The sequence below is a fragment of the Cyprinus carpio genome, chromosome B21, assembly GCF_018340385.1.
Source record: "Cyprinus carpio isolate SPL01 chromosome B21, ASM1834038v1, whole genome shotgun sequence".
In the NCBI taxonomy this organism is placed as follows: Eukaryota; Metazoa; Chordata; class Actinopteri; order Cypriniformes; family Cyprinidae; genus Cyprinus; species Cyprinus carpio.
Genome location: NC_056617.1, coordinates 8,138,519 through 8,155,926, shown reverse-complemented (window position 1 = coordinate 8,155,926; position 17,408 = coordinate 8,138,519). Strand labels below are relative to the sequence as shown.

General features: G+C 37.3%; 1 protein-coding gene across 23 annotated transcripts in view; it reads left to right on the top strand.

The window, feature by feature from the left end:
* Positions 1-210: 210 nt before the first annotated feature.
* Positions 211-17,408, top strand: part of cacna1bb (calcium channel, voltage-dependent, N type, alpha 1B subunit, b) — a 99,464-nt gene continuing 82,266 nt past the window's right edge. For all 23 annotated transcript variants that reach the window (XM_042747731.1, XM_042747747.1, XM_042747746.1 and 20 more), the window contains exons 1-3: positions 211-997; positions 3,561-3,666; positions 6,264-6,403. In XM_042747731.1, the coding sequence (XP_042603665.1) occupies positions 744-997; positions 3,561-3,666; positions 6,264-6,403 (500 nt within the window). In that variant the 5' untranslated portion in view covers positions 211-743. The remainder of the gene's footprint in view (positions 998-3,560; positions 3,667-6,263; positions 6,404-17,408) is intronic.

Genomic DNA, 17,408 nt, shown 5'->3' with positions numbered 1-17,408 from the left:
CAAAAATCTTATAGGATTCAAATTTAGAAACAATGAAGAGCTTTTGCTTGGCGCTTTTACTTCATTCTAGTCAAATGCATGCTATTCAAACAATAAGACAAACCGTACTGAATAAATATCATTCATTGATGATCAATTAAGACACCCTCCCCCTCACGCGCTCTCCAGCAGGTGGTCCTGCCTATAGGGCCGTTTGCGTCACGTGTGAGAGTCTCGCTCACCAGCGTCCACTCATTTGGCACCATTCGTACCGTGCGCGTCTCCAAATGCAATTGTTGTGTGGAAGCGGAAAGCAAATCATTGCTAAAGAGAACAAACGTTTGCGCGTGCATATGGAACACCTTTTTTCGCGCTTTTGATTCCACCAACTCGTTTTTTCCGTCTAGTATGACGCGCAAGTGATGGTGCACATTTTGGTTTCGTGACCTGTCAGCTGGATCAGGTTGTGTTGTTGGATGAATGTGGCACGAATTGAATGGTTACACATTTTCCTTTGTTTGAAATGCACTCAACGGGAATGACATTTCTGTGACAAGTTTCTATTTTGTGCAATTTTCTGAGCAATGGAGTGAGGCGAGGGCGCACGGGGAGCTGGTTAAAAGGGACTTTTATATTTTTATTTCACTTCACATAGACTGATGGGGACTCTAAGTGGTAACAGATGTCGGTTCTGTAATGTGTACTCTTCCTCTCCTGTTTAATGCCAGTTTGGATTTTACCTGTTGGATATCTGCATTTCTAGGATGGCTCGCTTTGGAGACGATCTGCCCACCCGCTATGGAGGTCCAGCGAGCGCCGGGAGAGGGGGAGCCCGGGCAGGAGGTCCCTCGGGCGGTCAAAGAATGTACAAACAGTCGATGGCTCAGAGAGCCAGGACAATGGCTTTATATAATCCTAAACAAACCAAACAGAACTGCTTCACTGTCAACCGCTCTTTGTTCATCTTCAGTGAGGACAATGTCTTCAGGAAATACGCCAAAAGAATAACCGAATGGCCATATCCTTAATCTTCAAGATATATGCAAAATGGATATAGATTCATTTCATCTCCTCTTCTCCTCATCTTCCTCCTCTACATATGATCTCATTCTTGTTTAGAAAGCATATAAATACACGCTTTTAGATCTGCCAATGTCAAATGAACTGTTGCGTGCTGAAATGGTGATTGACACGCCTTTTGTTTTCACGTGTTCACGCACTTTAAGGCATTTGGCAGCTGGTGGTCGTGTCGGGGTGTTGGCTGATCAGCCCTTTTATTTTCTAATTCAAATGTGGGAAAGTCAAGCGCTCGATAAGGCTTTTCATACTGCACCTGGCTAAGGTGTGTGTGTGTGTGCGTGTGTTTAAGCCTGGCTTACAGACTAGTTTAAACCATCGGGTAATCAACGTTTCAAAAGGGGACACCTCCAAATGTATACACTGTGAAACATAGGCTAATTGATTAGCAACAGACAACCAATCATAAATTGGCACAGCGCTTCCTTATTGAATATTCATGTGTTTGGTTTAGTCGCAGAAACTTTCACGCGCTGCTTATTTTCAGTATCTAACTGATTAAAACGTCAAACGATGAAGATTCCCTACTGTGTTTCAGAGCGGTTGTACGTTTACAAAGACTGACAAGCAGTTGCAGGTCGTGTGTTGTATTTTTCCAGCGTTATTGGCCCTATAAATGGGCAAAAACTAACGGTTGCGTTGTTTTCTAATTTTTTTGCAGTAATAGTAATGGCAATGTAAAACAGTTGCCTTCAGTACTAACATAAGCCTACTATAACTAGGGGAGTAGTAGTAGTAATAATAGTTCTGCAAATAAATTAGTTCATTAGCATATTCATCATTAGTATATTCATTAGCAAATGATTCTTTAATAAACAAATGTATGAGCCCAGGTAATTTTTCATTTTATAACACAATGGTTGTGAAAAGCTGTAGCGCTCTCCAGGGTCCTGAAATCTCATCAGTGATGTTTCAGTTACCAACATTTACTAGAATTTTAAAGCACTGTGCAATAAGATATCCTGCCTTTATTTTTTGATAAATTTGTCTAGTTTGTTGCACATTTAAAATGCTTCTTTATGGAATTCAGGCATTCATAGAATTATGTTTTTATAGCAAGTGGAGATCCCTCAAGGGGTTGACAAGAATGTGATTGAAGTAGCCATTGGACCTTTCCTTTCCAATTCGTTGCCTCCATGAATGGCGATTCCATAAAGACCTATAGCTGTAGGGAACAGGCAAGGAAAATAAATTGGAGAAATGGATCCTGTCCTAAGAATGCACTATAATGGCTGACCATCCATAAAGATGTAAGCAGCCTTTCAGTGTTTCCTTTAAAAATGATGAAAAAGATATAATAATGACAATATTGGTGGGCTTACACAAACATTTCACAGATGCAATAAGGTTGCACAAATGGCTGTGCTGAGAAAGAAAGCATCATGCCAGTCTAATGGGTAATCATGATCTCTGCACTGCAATGTTCCAGTGTTGAAAGCATGTCTCACTTTTATGCCAAGACCTCTGCATGTCATTTCCAGCATAGAGCGAGGTGGTGTAAATGCATTCAGCATTACTGCTAGTTGGTTTGAACATGATCTACTACTAATAAAAACTACAAAAAGTATAATTCCAGTTGCACACAATCCTTTTTTCCTTGGTGGAAACTCACAAGTAGTTATTCCTGAGAAATACTTTTAAAAGGATAGTTCACCCATATCTTATTCTAACTCTGTATGACTTTATGACTTTGCATTGATTTTCTTTGATTTATGGTCTGGATGAGTTGACGCTAGTTGCCGAAAGTCAGAGCTTGTCTGCTAATTTTGGGAAATCGGAGTTCACAAATTTTGCTGAAAGTCACAAAATATATGATGGACACAGACACAGCTTTAATAGATTTAGAATAGATTCCATCCTGTTTGAGGATGTCATGTTTGATATTTTGAGCCAATTTTAGAACACATAGGTTGCGTGCATAGTTTGGTTTATAACTTACTTTGTGTCTGTTAATATGGGTATGAAATTCAGATGTATTGTGTCCACCATGTTGTTACTGTTACCTGACCTACACAAATCCTCTCCCGTGGCCTCATGGGTTAGTAAAGTATCTACCTAATGCGCACTTCGGGATCTCTGAGAAAGTGGGTCATCTGTGAACATTTTGCCTAGTATGAAATTGAATGCTATTGGTTTGGACATATTAGTTTTTTCGCATACTGTTTTTTACCTTCTTGAAGTAGGCATATTCAAATGCAGCATTTATTGTTTTCAATTGTTGTTCGTCTCCTGGCAATGAGACGCTATCATTGCATGGAATAAAAACACTAAGATATTTGAAAAAATGTCCGGTTTGGAATGACATTAGGGTGAATAATGATCTTTTTTGGCGCTCTGTCCCTTTAAGCCAGTATTTTAAAGCACGTATCAGCACAATTCCTGTCAAATTTACATTGGGCTATTGATATATCATGCACCATTTTTGCACAGTCTTCCTGAATGTTTTTTGAATTTATGGTTGTTGTTTGTATTGTTATTCCGGTGTTTTTCCTTGACTCTTCCACTCCATTTGAGTACCTGATCCTCACTACCATCATTGCCAACTGCATCGTACTGGCCCTCGAACAGCATCTCCCCGCCATGGACAAGACACCCATGTCTGAGCGCCTGGTGAGCATCAGAATTCTCTGTTTTCTCGTCATTCACTCTTGATTATTAAGGTTTCACATGTCTATCACATATCAGATTATTCATTTTTTACTGAATAAGACTGCAACCACATCTCTCAGGAGAGAGAAAGAACAATGACAATGCATTCTGCAAAAAGCAGAGCAAGTGAGAGATAACTGTGTATTTGGCTTGCTTTTCTTTCCACCCACACACCCGACATCCCCGCTGGAGTATATTGATTGATCATTTTAGCGGTCTTGCACTGGTTGGCGTGGGTGATCGGTGAGCCCGTTGGAGCGGAGGCTGTTATCCCACTCTCGGAGCTCCTATCCAGGGCCACTGAGAACCACCCAAGTACTCCACACAGGAGCCACGTCTCTGTCTCATTAAAACCCTGCCTGCTGGGAACCATTGACGAATGTGTGCATAACGCTGCTTCTCCATGATCCGACCTTAACCCATGCAGAGCATGCTTTGATCCACTGCCTTGCTCTTATTCCCCCGCTTGCAACAGTAGTTGTGCCTGTTGAGTCAAAATGAAATAAGGAAGCGGCTTTAAAGTGTGCTATAGCACAATTAAACTAGGAACCGGACATGTTGGCAGCTTAATGCGGTAATAGTCTCTTTGTGAAGCTGAATATGCAGGCGGTGATGTTGGATTCCACACTCCCAGGAGGAGCGCTTCAATCACAGAAAGGAAAACAGCATGTACCTATAAGGTCAATAGGGTCCTCTCAAAAACAACTCCCTGATGCTAAAAATACAACTTTCCATCCTTTCTGTGTAGTTTTACAGGGTTTATGCAGGGCAAATTTATTTCACCCTTCACCTTTTTTTAAGATTTATTTTTGCCATCTTTGCTTTATTATGATAGGACAGTCATTAGACAGGAAGCAGATTGGGAGAGAGAGTGGGGTGGGATCGGGAAAGGTCCTTGAGCTGGGACTTGAACTCTGGATACCCGAAGCACAATGACACTATATAATTGAGGCTATTGGCTCATGAATATGTGGAATGACATTGGAGAGCTTTTATCAAGGGGATGATTCTCACTTTAATTTGGTCTGTTCTTCCCATAAAGCATATTACATAAGACAACCTGGAATACAGGCCACAAAACATATGAAATCACCACTTTCTAGGTGTTTTTCCATAACAATTCTGTGGAAAAGAGCAGCATGGATATTTTTACACATTTGTGAGAAAGTTATATGGGTTTGAAATGACATTACAAGGGTGAATAAATAAGGACAGAATAGTCATACTGTGGTGAACTGTTCCTTTAAGGTTCTGTGTGTGATTTGAGACAGAGACAGTCCTTAACTGAAGAGCTATTGCAGTTTTCATTGTTCCCTGTAGCAAGGGTTCAACCTCAACCTGTCAAATTCATCAACAGCTTGTCTGGTTAACACTGCGACGCAACCAATTCCCTACTTGTTGCAGAGCTAAACTGGCCCCCCTGATACCCAAACACTACAGACAGGATGTTCATTATTAATAAACTCTATGGATCTATACATAATAAATTTTAAATATGCTGTCTGCCGCCACACTCACTCATTTCTCCACTCCCATAAATCATCCGTTACGCACAGCCTCACATCTGCTCCCGCAAGCACATTTTTGCCAAGTGATTTCATAGAGACAACATGACAGGTGCTGTCTAGCACCACAGCAATAATTAGACTATTATTGAGAAAATATACACCAATAGAGTGTGATTTCACTTTGGGCACCTTAAGGGAGTGTTCTACACAAATTTAGTTTTTGTTTGTTTAATTATATTTGTTTTTGATAATGAAATATTATGTAATGCATTACCGAAGACACAGTTATTTTTTACAAATAGTAGAGAGCTTTAACACTGCAGTTTTTTCCTTGCTGTACCAAGCTATAATCATAAAACGGCATCATGCTGTTTTTATTGAAGACTGTCGTAAAGAATTATATTGCTAGGGCAAGGTTTCCATCAAAAAAGGGCTATAAGAAGACTTATTTGCAAGTGGGGTTGATAATTGCACTCATAAAGTGGGAGGGATTTCTGAGAGCAGAGCACTGGAGAGGTTAGTCCGGTGTAAGTGCCTGTAGAGCCGTAGGGCTCTGGTGACATTAATGGGAATGAGTTCAAAAGCAAATGTGACATGCTGTAGCCAGGACTGAATCTGTTTAAGTACATTCATCTAACAGATTCCATGACACATACTAGATATTTTTTTTCCAGTTTCACTTGGTTTCAGAATTTTGAGACTTTTTTTCTCCCCCTCTGAGATGTAATGTTCTGGTAACAGCATCTGAAACGTTTTTACATATATTGTCATTGAGGGGAACGTATATAATATAATGATAGTCTGTTTAATTATAACATCTTTTCAATCACATAGAACGTGATTTTACATCATGTCAGATCTCTGCCTTCCTCACCACAGCGCAAATCCATGCTTCTTGACCTATTCTATGTATGTTGTGCAAAAAAGCGAAAAGCTTCAACCTATATTCGCTGTCCTGCTTTCTGTCTTTCTTCCATGCATCAATAGGCGCTGTCTTCTTTCAAATGCACAAAAACAATTTATCCTTCTTTTTGCTCTCTCTTCCTGCAGGACGACACAGAGCCCTACTTTATCGGAATATTCTGTTTCGAGGCCGGCATTAAGATCATCGCCTTGGGCTTTGTGTTTCACAAAGACTCTTACCTACGCAATGGCTGGAACGTAATGGACTTTGTGGTCGTTCTGACAGGGTGAGTCCACAGCTGGGGAGGGAGAAACAGTTTTAAAGGGATGTATATGTGTGTGTTCTATGTCTTCAGGAAAGTAAGGGATCGGATTTGTGTATTTGTGAAAGTGCCTGTTACAAAGTGTTCTAGTCTGGTCCCCCTCTGTATCTGTGCAAACATTGCCCTCTGGCCGATCTTGTACTCCTAAAAAAAGTTGAGTTTTCAGATTTTAGAGCTCTTTAGTACTATTTGCGCAGGATTCCTTTTCCAAATGATGTTTGTGACATGCCTCAGATTTCATACGCTGTTTGCAATTGTCTGTAGTTTTTTTTTTTAATTTTTTTTTTTAGTTAGGAATAAGAGTGTCTGTTTATATGTGGGTATTATAGAAGGTCATCCTGAAACATTAAGTATATATGTGAGATTGTTAAAACCTTATGTGTATAATTAATGGGAGGATTTCATTATCTTTACATCAGATGGGATGCCAACAGTATTTTAACTGTTATTTTACTTAGAATGTTAGCAAAAAGGTCTAAATCTATAATGAAGGTGCACAAGGTAGCACAATAATAAGATTTGGCTTTAGCTACAGTATTTGACAAAGGTCAGAATAAATGAGGGGAGAAGTTGTGAAACATATATGCTGTACTTACAGATATTCCTATCTGGACAAGATTAGATTTCATAAGGGGGCCCCTTGTTTGGTTTTAATCATTTTTACCAAGGTTGTGTGACAGGGTTAAAATGAAGTTGGTCTGTGAAACACAAATTTATCTGAGCTGTTCAGGATAATTAGTCCTGTTCAAATAGGGCTTTTGCTGTTGAGTAAAGTCCCAGTTCAACCTTGGGGAGCATAACAGACTTTTAAAAAAATCTTGCAACAAACTATTGAACGGTAGTGTCAACCTGGGTTCATATTTGCCATTTTCTTATTTAACTTTTGTAATGCACTGGAGGCTTTTTTTTAGTGAATGCCCCAGATAATTACCACTGTTTATGACATTGAAAGTAATACGGCATTCAGTAATGGGTTTAATGCAGGTTTGGTATTAACCTAATTTCTGTTTTGGTAAGAGCTCAATGCTAATAGTACTGGGTACACAATCCTAAGTTTTGAGAATAAGGTGCAAGCTATAATGAGCCCAAATTTATATGCAGTATTTGTGCTGTTTCAGCACATTGTCTTGATAAGCTGGATTGCTATTGGTTAGTGAATAAAATTCAGGGGATTTTTGTGATGGAATGCAACAAGAAAAATTGCTCAGTTTTACTTGCTCACTTATCATTCAGTTTTTAAGTGGTAAAATATTCATTCAGTGTTTTTAGGTGCTTCAGGAGGTGAGAGGGAATTTTTTAACTTGCATACCTGTGTGAAACTGTGCTATGAGCCAGTGCATTGCTGAAGCGCAATCTCTCTTCTGCTGTCTGGATCGCCGATGCAGAGCTGCTATCTAAGTGCTGCCCAAGATGATGAAGTAGAGCAAATTAAATGTTTCAAGTCTCTACTTAATAGTAATGGACTTGTAAGATAGGCACAAATTTAAATGTGGCTAATTAATTTCACAGAGACGATTAGCAGTTTAAATCTCTCATGTGTAATACTCAGTGACTGACACTATGTAAAAATGCTTGTAGCAACATTTTTATATGTAAGCTGCTCTCAGTCTGTGAATATTTCACCTCCATGTTGTTACAATTATTATTATAAATTGATTTTTAATTTTTTTTTTTTTTTTTTTTTTAACAAGGAACATAAAAATATATATATTTTATTTAAGAGTCTTTATGTATGAAAATTTAATTTTGGGTATCTATCCCTTTAAAAGGGACCAGGTTTTTCTGTCAGATTTGTAACTGTAGTGCAATTGCATTGTTTATCTCCAGGTGTCTGAGCTCCCAACACCTGCTCTTTATATTGTGGTCCATTTCAGTCCACAGTTTATGTTTGTCAAGCTTCCAATTACACTTTCAGAGACTGTGGATTTATGGAGCAGATAATGGCCATTCTGAAAATGGTCTTGACAGATAAATCAGAGATGGGCAGGGATTAAAAGCGGATGGAGTTAGAGGAGTATGACAAAATGTGATCATTTTAAAAGAAAGAGGAAGAAGAGAGCAACAGCATAGAATGGATATAGATGGGTTTTGGGGATCAATATTTTAGTTGGAAATCTGAAACTTTGTGAGATGCATTTAAACCTTATCAGACTGGCTTATGAATATTAATGAGGTGTTTGTTCAGTACTGATTTGCTGCCTGGGCCCTAGCCAAATTAGGATTACCACTAAGGGCTCATGCACAGACATTCTCGCTCACAAAGTTGTAAATCAAGCCAGTGACTAAACTTCACACTATTCCTATTATTAGCAAGAAAACCGTAGTTAATCCTGGTGGCTATTGTAGTAAAAATGCAGTAAGTTTTTGAAAGAGTTCCACATGTAATGCTCTTTTAACATGCAAAGATGTTAGTCAATCATAGGAGTGGGAGTGTACATTACAATCTCAAAGCAGACACAACCCTTCCAATAGAGTGTTCAAATCAGAGAGCTAATTTCAGGGTAGAACCATTTTTTTCTACATTAGAGCAATTTTTGATGAAATAAACATACTAAGATTATAAATGCACCTCAGGAAACATAAAATAATAAAAAAAAATGCATTTCAAGACCCCTTTGAAGCATCTCTTTGGTTTATAAACGCTTCTAATTGAAGTATGGGAAGATGATTGGCACATGTTGCATTTCCAAAAGCACATTAAAGCGACTCAAACTCAGAGATGCAGAGATGGAGTTTGTGTGGAGCAGCGTTTACTTCAAAATAGATCTAGATAATCACTCTAAAACACACAGCACAAATATTTATTTTATTAAATTTCAGCCTTTGTGATTTTGGTTTTTCAATTAAGCGTGCAGCCCTACCTCTTACCCTTTTTTGGCATGTTTGTAATATCCATAGGCATTATAAACAGTTGGCAGAGGCTTTTGCTTGGTCTAACAGTCATTGTTTTATGCAGATTAGCAAAACAAGATTATTTTTTCATAGTTCATTCATTTTAAATGGCAATGTCATTCCCATACCCAGACATTGTGCTGTTATTACCATTGGCCACTGTTACCTCGACAACAGCAGTCTGGCCCTTGCTGTCCTCAGGCAACCCGGTTAGGCCTTGAGACAATGGCATGCTCAGTTCTTTTATATTTTTCAACTGTGATCGTCCACGTCTGCCGCCCACTGCTCCTCTGATCCGATTCCTGTGAGACACTGCAGATCACACTCTTTTTTTTACGTGGACGCATCATAATGGCTACAACACCATTAGCTATAAAGCCACGTTCACATTGACAGTGGTTTTTATTGCTGGGAGCCACTGTATTGTTTATTGTTAGTAGGCGTTTGTGCCGCATAATGCCCTAATGCTGCTGATCTAGGGTAAACATACCTATTAAATTCACCTAAATCTACACTGAGACATTTTTATTGATTTGTATAGATATTGGTTTCAGTACAAAAAATTATGTTAAAATAAAATATTAATCTCTCACACAAAAATATTTAATTTTATTTTAAATGACAAAAGCATTTCAATCAAGATATACATCATTAAATGCAAAAAGTCTGGCTGTGCTTAATGGGTACATGTTTGTACCCTTTAAGCACATCCCTGTTCCCATTAAGCTCACATCATGTTTTATTAAAAATTCTTATTATTTATAAAAATGCAACCAATAAAACATTTCGTTCATGGTGATGAACACAGAAACTATCCTCATTCTGAAGCCTCTTTTTAAATGGATGTCAACTTATCTATATTCTCTTAAGGCTGGACTACAGTACAGGATTTTGCCCCGATTTTTTGATTCTAGTAGTTGCCAAAGGTCAGAGCCAGTCTGTAAATTTGGGCTGACTGATTCCATAAAAAATCGTTTAAATTGACTTAAAGTGACAACCATCAGTTGTCAAAGTCTGTTTATGAAGTATTTATATAGCCGTTCAGTTTGAAAGTGCTTAAAGAGAGCACACTGAGCTTAATGGGAGCAGCAACATTTTTTAATAAATGTTATGTAATATTTATTAAAATGACAAGATTTTGCTAAATATATAATCTTGGTCATGTATTAAGTTCATACATGTTTTATTATGAACAACTATTATTAACAATATCTATGAAATTATACTTTTTCTTAATGATGTCACACTGAACCTGTGTGATTTTGATAATGTACCCTTTAAGCTCACCTTAAAATAATATGAAATCTTTAAAAATAACAGCAGTGTGAAACCACAGACCAGCAATAAACTGTCAATTTATAATATTATGGATGTAAAAGTACAAGGCAGTAATGCCTTTGAAGAAATATATTAGCGTAGCACACAATCTTATACAGCTAGTCAGCTAACTGTGTTCTGTAGCATCTGCGCTCTGTTACTAAAACTATCTTTTGGATCTAATGTAATTATTTCCCACATCCAAGTTTCAGGTTATAATATGCAAAAGTCTAAACATTAATCTCTTAATTCTACAGTAAGTAGTGAATCTTACACAAAATAAAATGCACATTTAAGGGGCTCCTCTTTTGGTGAAAGTTTTTAGACAGCTTTCAAAATGGTGCCAGACAGTGTGACCACATGGAGCCTCATATCTCAGTGTGCAATGACCTGACTGACTTGAAATAACAGGAGGTATATAGTAATAAACACATCAATTGGTTAAGATATCAAGTATGATAATACATTATTTTTTCTTTTTATAATCTGAGCTCAAACATGGAAGTGTGCTTAATGGGTATGTGAGCTTAATAGGTACGTTTACCCTACCTATAATCTAAAAACAATTGAAATATTATAGATATACACTCATAGAAAGAGAAAAATCATTTTGGGTTTCCCCATAGAACTTTCAGAACTGTTTCTTTAATGTGAAGAACATTCAATGATCTAAAGAACCTTTTTTCACTATAAAAATACTTTTGTCATTTCACCCTTTCATCTTTTCCTTTTCATCAGGCTATCTACATCTCATTGTCTTTCCACATGCAGTGAAGATAGTTCTGGTCGAATGTACTGTATCTGCTCATTAATGTAAGGCTTTTTATTCCTTTATTATCTTGGCTCAAGGTGAAATCTCAGTGGAGTGTCTTTGCTTTAGATTCATACTAAATGATTGTTTACCTCCTACTGGAAATACAGTCATCACTGTATAGATGATATTTTTAAGGGGCGACATACAGAGCCATGAGACGCTGTCTTGGCAGACATGATGGAGAGGACATCACAGTAAGGGGCTGTAAGAAGCTTTTTAAAAAGAGAGACATTTCCTGAGATTCCTTAGTTAAAAATGAGCCAGTTTGGACAAATGGGAAAACTGCAGATGCCAGAGATATTGAAAAGGCCACGTCTGTCAATTTCACTACAACTGACCTACAATTGTGAATGTGCTCGGGTTCTTAGTGAATTACATTTCTTTGATATTTGAACTTGAGACTTTTGTGTATTTTGTGTTTTGTTAAAGGGCTTTGTCCATTGTTCCGGAGAGCATTTGTTTGGACAAAAATCTTTGTAGTGCAAAATAAATCATCAATATTTCTCCAATTTCTTTTAGTGATACATCCTGATATTGAATCTGGTCAAGTTAGTTACATTCCTGTCCGTTGAGGCAGGTTTGAGTTGAGATTTGGAGCGTGCTGAATTACAGAGTTGCTTCATTAGGTTTGGAATAAGCACAGTGTTTCAGAGCTTGCTGTGAATTTGACATACACAGAGATCATGTAATACAGCACACTATAGATTTTCTAGATCAAGTAATATCAGTTATTTGACACTAGAGTGCATGTATATGGGTGCATGGGTGTGTGCAGTGGTTTCCACTTCAGAAGAATAAAGGATGTGATGTTTGCCCATGCCTTTTCTCTCCTCTCCGCTTGATTTCTCAGTAAGTGTCAGCCCGAGCTGGCCAAACCATGACTTAACTCAATATTCAGTTGTTTAATGAATAGGTCGGTGTAACGGTGTTGCTCTGGGCAGCAGCAGACCTTTAATCTACAGCCATAACACAGCAAAAGCCTCTAATAGGAGAATAAATCTCCTCCCCTCCCCATTCTGAGGTTCAGATCAATAGTACAATGTCCAGCAGGAACAAAGCGAAAAAAGCAGACAAGGGAGGAAGATGAAGATAGGGTAGTCTTCTGATGGAAATAAACAGCAGAGCATTTGTAGTTGTGATTTAAATCTGTTTTGTTTTTTGTTTAATTTTGTTTTATTTTTGTTTTGTTTTTTTGTTTTTGCTTTCTTTTCTTTTAGTGTTGTGTTTTGGTTTTGTTTCATGTTTTGGTTTGTTTGGTGCTTTTTGTTTTGTGTTTTAGTTTTTTTTTTCATGTTTTAGTGTAGTTTAGTTTAGTTTTTGCTTTGCTTTTATTTTATATAGGTGAAACACAAATATTATTTATTTTGAAGTTTGGTCACCTTTTTACAACTGATTCACAGGATCCCTATGTAATGCCCCTTGCATTAGAAAAAGTGTAGCATTTTGTTGCTCATATGGGTCATACAGGTTTGAATCAGTCCAGTGATACCTCCTGATCCCATTTCTCACTAATTTCCTGTTTTTTCTCTACTTTCTTTGTCAATAATAGTGGCAGAAAGCCCCCAGATTAGGGCTTTGTATAGCAATTCTTTTATGTATTATCAATGTACATCAATTTGATACTATTAATTATCACAATAATGTAATTGGATTATGATTTTAAACTGGGGAAAACATGATAGATTCCCAGCTATATCAAATTTCTATCTCTTTTTGCACTCATTTAGACAAATTCAGTACTCCAACCGTAGGAAAAGATATGCATGCAAAAATAAAAAATAAAAAAAAGAATCAATGCAATATCACGAGAAAGAGATTGAGAAAAATAAAATAGCATTACATCTGCTTTCTATTGGTATGCGTGTTAGCACTTTGATTTACCTTGCTCTGAATGGGCAGAATGTTACGCTTGATGGAATGTTACACCTATGGCAAAATCCTCAGTGGTCAAGACAAGTTCATTTGAGCCAATCCAAACGAACCCTCGGGTCAAATAGGTTCCTTTCTAGTTCAGTTCAGAAACCTGGTACTCCAGTATCTACAGTGGATGCTTTGCCTCAGCTTGTTACCATGGTTACAAGCTCACCTCCCCCTTTCTGTGGTCACAGGCGGTTGAACATTCAGCCAGTAAGTAACAACTAAAGCCACGGTTCACCTCATCTGACCTTTAACACCACTGTGATGTCTTTGTGAAAGTCATTTAAAAATGCCATTAATCGTCCTGACAGCACCCAAGGCTCGAGCGGCGCGCAAGTACTATTAGCTACCTTTTCCTTAACGATTATTGTTTGGCTTCTTTAATTAGCTTGTTTTACAGCTCCAGGGCCTGGTAGAGAGGATGTTTCCATGTTATCTCTGTCTGTCTCACATCTGTCCGTGTTGACGTCAACTGTTCCCCGCAGGTTGAGGTTGAGGCAGGTTGAGTTGATGGCATAGTCTGTGCTTGTTCTTGGTTCTTCATCCCACTCAGAATATTCAGGACTCTGATCAGGGCTGAGTCCGCTTATCCACGAACACAAAGTGCTGACTTCAAAGAGTCGTGTTCAATTCTGCTGTCTTTCATGTGTTTTGGATGCAGCGAGACAATGAGTGGCTTCAAAGTGGTAGGGACCTGGCCTTGCTTTGTTTGTGCCGGAGTCAAAGAGATTGATAATGGAGTACCATTTGAACGTGTGCCAGTGCCTCTTGTTGCACAGACAGAAAACAGCAGGTCCTGGTCACACTTTGAAGGTTATTAAAATGTTTTTGTATGTGTTTTAAAGATGTTTCACTCATAACGAAGTCAGTGTTTTTGAACAAGTCTTTAAAGAGATTGAATTGCCCTATTTTCAAATTCTACACTCTTGTAAAAAAAAACAAAAACAACAACAACAACAAAAAAAGAATCGTAGTGCAAAAACGTTATATACAACCTAGCTGTCAATCTGTCTGACATCCAGTCTATCATTCTATCATTTTTGTTTGTTGTTCTATTGGTAGTTCTACCATTCTCTGTCGTTCTTGTTGTCATGTCTTCCTCTGTGTTGCTCAGTCTATCGTTGTATTATTTTGTTTGTTGTTCTGTCATACTGTCAATATCATTCTATAATTCTGTCTGACATTCTTTCAATCATACTATCGTTCTGTCATGTTGTTCAATAATCTATCTATCTATCTATCAACCAACCAACCAACCAACCAACCAACCAACCAACCAACCAACCTACCAACCAACCATCGTTCTATCATTCTATCTATCGGTCTATCTATCGGTCTATCATTCTATAGTTTTCTATCTTTCTTTCTATCGTTCTATCTATATATCCAACTACCTTTTGTTCTATCGTTCTATCTATCTATCTTTCTATCTATCGTTCTATCTATCAATCTGTCTGTCATTCTATTGTTTTCTGACTCCTTAAGGCCTTCAAATGTTCAATTTTCAAGTCCTTTGAACTCCCCTCCCCCTAAACCTACGAGTAAGGCTTCGTTTAGCCAACATATGTCTTGACAAACTTTGCTTTTCTAGTTGTATTACCTCATATTTTTGGTTTCCTCACTGTGTGTTGATGAGTGATGCTTAGTGTGGATTTTCAAACTGTTGCAGGAAGGTAGCAGCTTGTCCCAGTCGTTTCTCTATGAAGTGAAGCCCTAGGGGAATGTTTCTCTCTCTCTCTCTCTCTGTATTTTTTTCTGCTCTCTTTGACTGTACTTCTCACCTATTGTGTTTCTTTATCATCGCTATGCTTCATATCTTTCTTGCCTGATGCCAACCTAGGTTCCAACTGTGAATCCAGACGGTTATGACACTCAGCAGAAAGAGCAACAGTAAAGTTCATAGTTTCTTAGTGAAACAGTAGTGTGGCAACATTTAATAAAAAGAAAAGTACAGTAATGTCTTCCTGTGATATTCCTTGACAGGTTTCTTTTTTGGAAACACAATGCTCCCAGGCCATGAGAAAGGCAGTTTTGACTGGAATTTGATATGGCGGGTGGCTGTGGGCCTGGTGCATGTTCCTTTTCTCTGCCTCTCCGCAGCAGGGTGCAGAAGGGATTCGGCTTCACTTGAAAACTATTTGTGACCCTGTACCAATAAACCAGTCATAAGGTTAATTTTTTTGAAATTGAGATTTATACATCATCTGAAAGCTGAATAAATAAGCCAGTGATGTATGATTTGTTAGGATAGGATATTGTTTGGCTGAGATACAACTATTTGAAAATCGAAATATTGAGAAAATCGCCTTTAAAGTTGTCCAAGTGAAGTTCAATGTATAATACTAATGAAAAATTTACGGTAGGAAATTTACAAAATATCTTCATGGAGCATAATCTTTACTTAAAATCCAAATGATTTTTGGCATAAAAGAAAAATCTATAATTTTGACCCATGCAGTGTATTTTTGGCTGTTGCTACAAATATACTCGTGCTACTTATGACTGGTTTTGTGGTCCAGGGTCACATTTGTGCTGCAATCTCACAGTTTCTCCTCTCTGTTTTCAGTATATTTGCATTTCTCCTTCAGGTGTTTGTTTTTCCTCAAAGGGCTTTACTTAAGGATTTAGTTCAATCTCCAGTCAATATCATGGGTCAGATAATAGGTGTGTCCACATGTGCAGGTCTGTACATAGGGCATAGTAAAAATTTGCATAGGTTATCATTGATTTTCTCATTGATCTTCCAAAAACTGTCCAAAAACCTTTTTGTTGGATTAGTTGGACTAAAGTGTGTATTTCATCACACTTAGGAAGAATGCCAAGTGGCTTATGCACATCATTTATGTACTGTCCAACTTGATCATTTCTATCATTTGTGTTTCTGGCCAGATGGCACACTTGCCCTGGACTTCTCAAGCAGAGAAGCTTTCAGTCTCTCATTCTCTTTTCCATTTCGGAGTTCTAGGTGGGAGGCAACCCTCCACTTAAGGGTCACATCATTTTTTAAGTCACACTATTATATTACATTATTTTGTATCAAAATTTATTATACTAATTATTGCTTTTCAAATAAAAATATTGATTCTGTTTTATATATTTCTATATTGTGTGTGTGTGTATATATATATATATATGTATGTATGTGTGTGTGTGTCTGTATTTTTATTTTAGTATTATTAAGATACTACTTTAGTTTTTATGATAATTTTTATTTGGTTTTTATTTTTAGATTTTATATTTTTATTTTAATTTAAGTCAAAGTTTAAGTAATTTTGTTTTGTTTTGTCAATTTTTTTCTAGTTTTTCTTTAAAAAAAGTCTATATTTTTTATGAATTTTTATTAGTTTTAGTGATTTAGTACATCATTTGAAACTAAATGAAAATAAGTTTCAGTTGATGAAACTCAAAAACATGAGTTTAAGTTTATATGTATTTGAATTTAAGTAATTAAAATGTGTTTTATGGTTTTAGTTTTAGTTAAGTGTACTATAATAATCCTGTCGGGAGTATTGTTAGCTCTTGTATAAATTGTTTTTGCTGCAGCTAATTTATATCTTTGGATAAAAGCGTTTGGTTATCCAGACTTTTCAGCTATTATTTCTGCCTGATGCCATGCATAGGGATTGCAGGAAGCATATTGTATTAAAATTAAGCCATAAACCACAAGAGACCAGGTTTCACAGTGATTTTCCCATAATTTAGAGGAGTTGTTAAGCATGATGTAATGCAGTGCAACCCTGAGCCCCCGAGTGGTTTATTGCTTTTATGATAGCAGCAGCAATATGATGAAATACACCAATGTTACAAAATAATTACCTTTATTAATAGTAATACTCTTAATAACCATTTTTCTGCCAAGTAATAATGTTCAGCTGTAGGCTGTTTACAGTTGCCATGCAACTTGACTCATTAATATGGATCTCATGTAATATTCTGCTGTTTCCTTTCACAATGGGACAGACTTAAATTCAGAAACTCAGCAAGTCAACACCTGCGCTGATTTTTCTCGCTCAAGTCATCAGGGTCAGC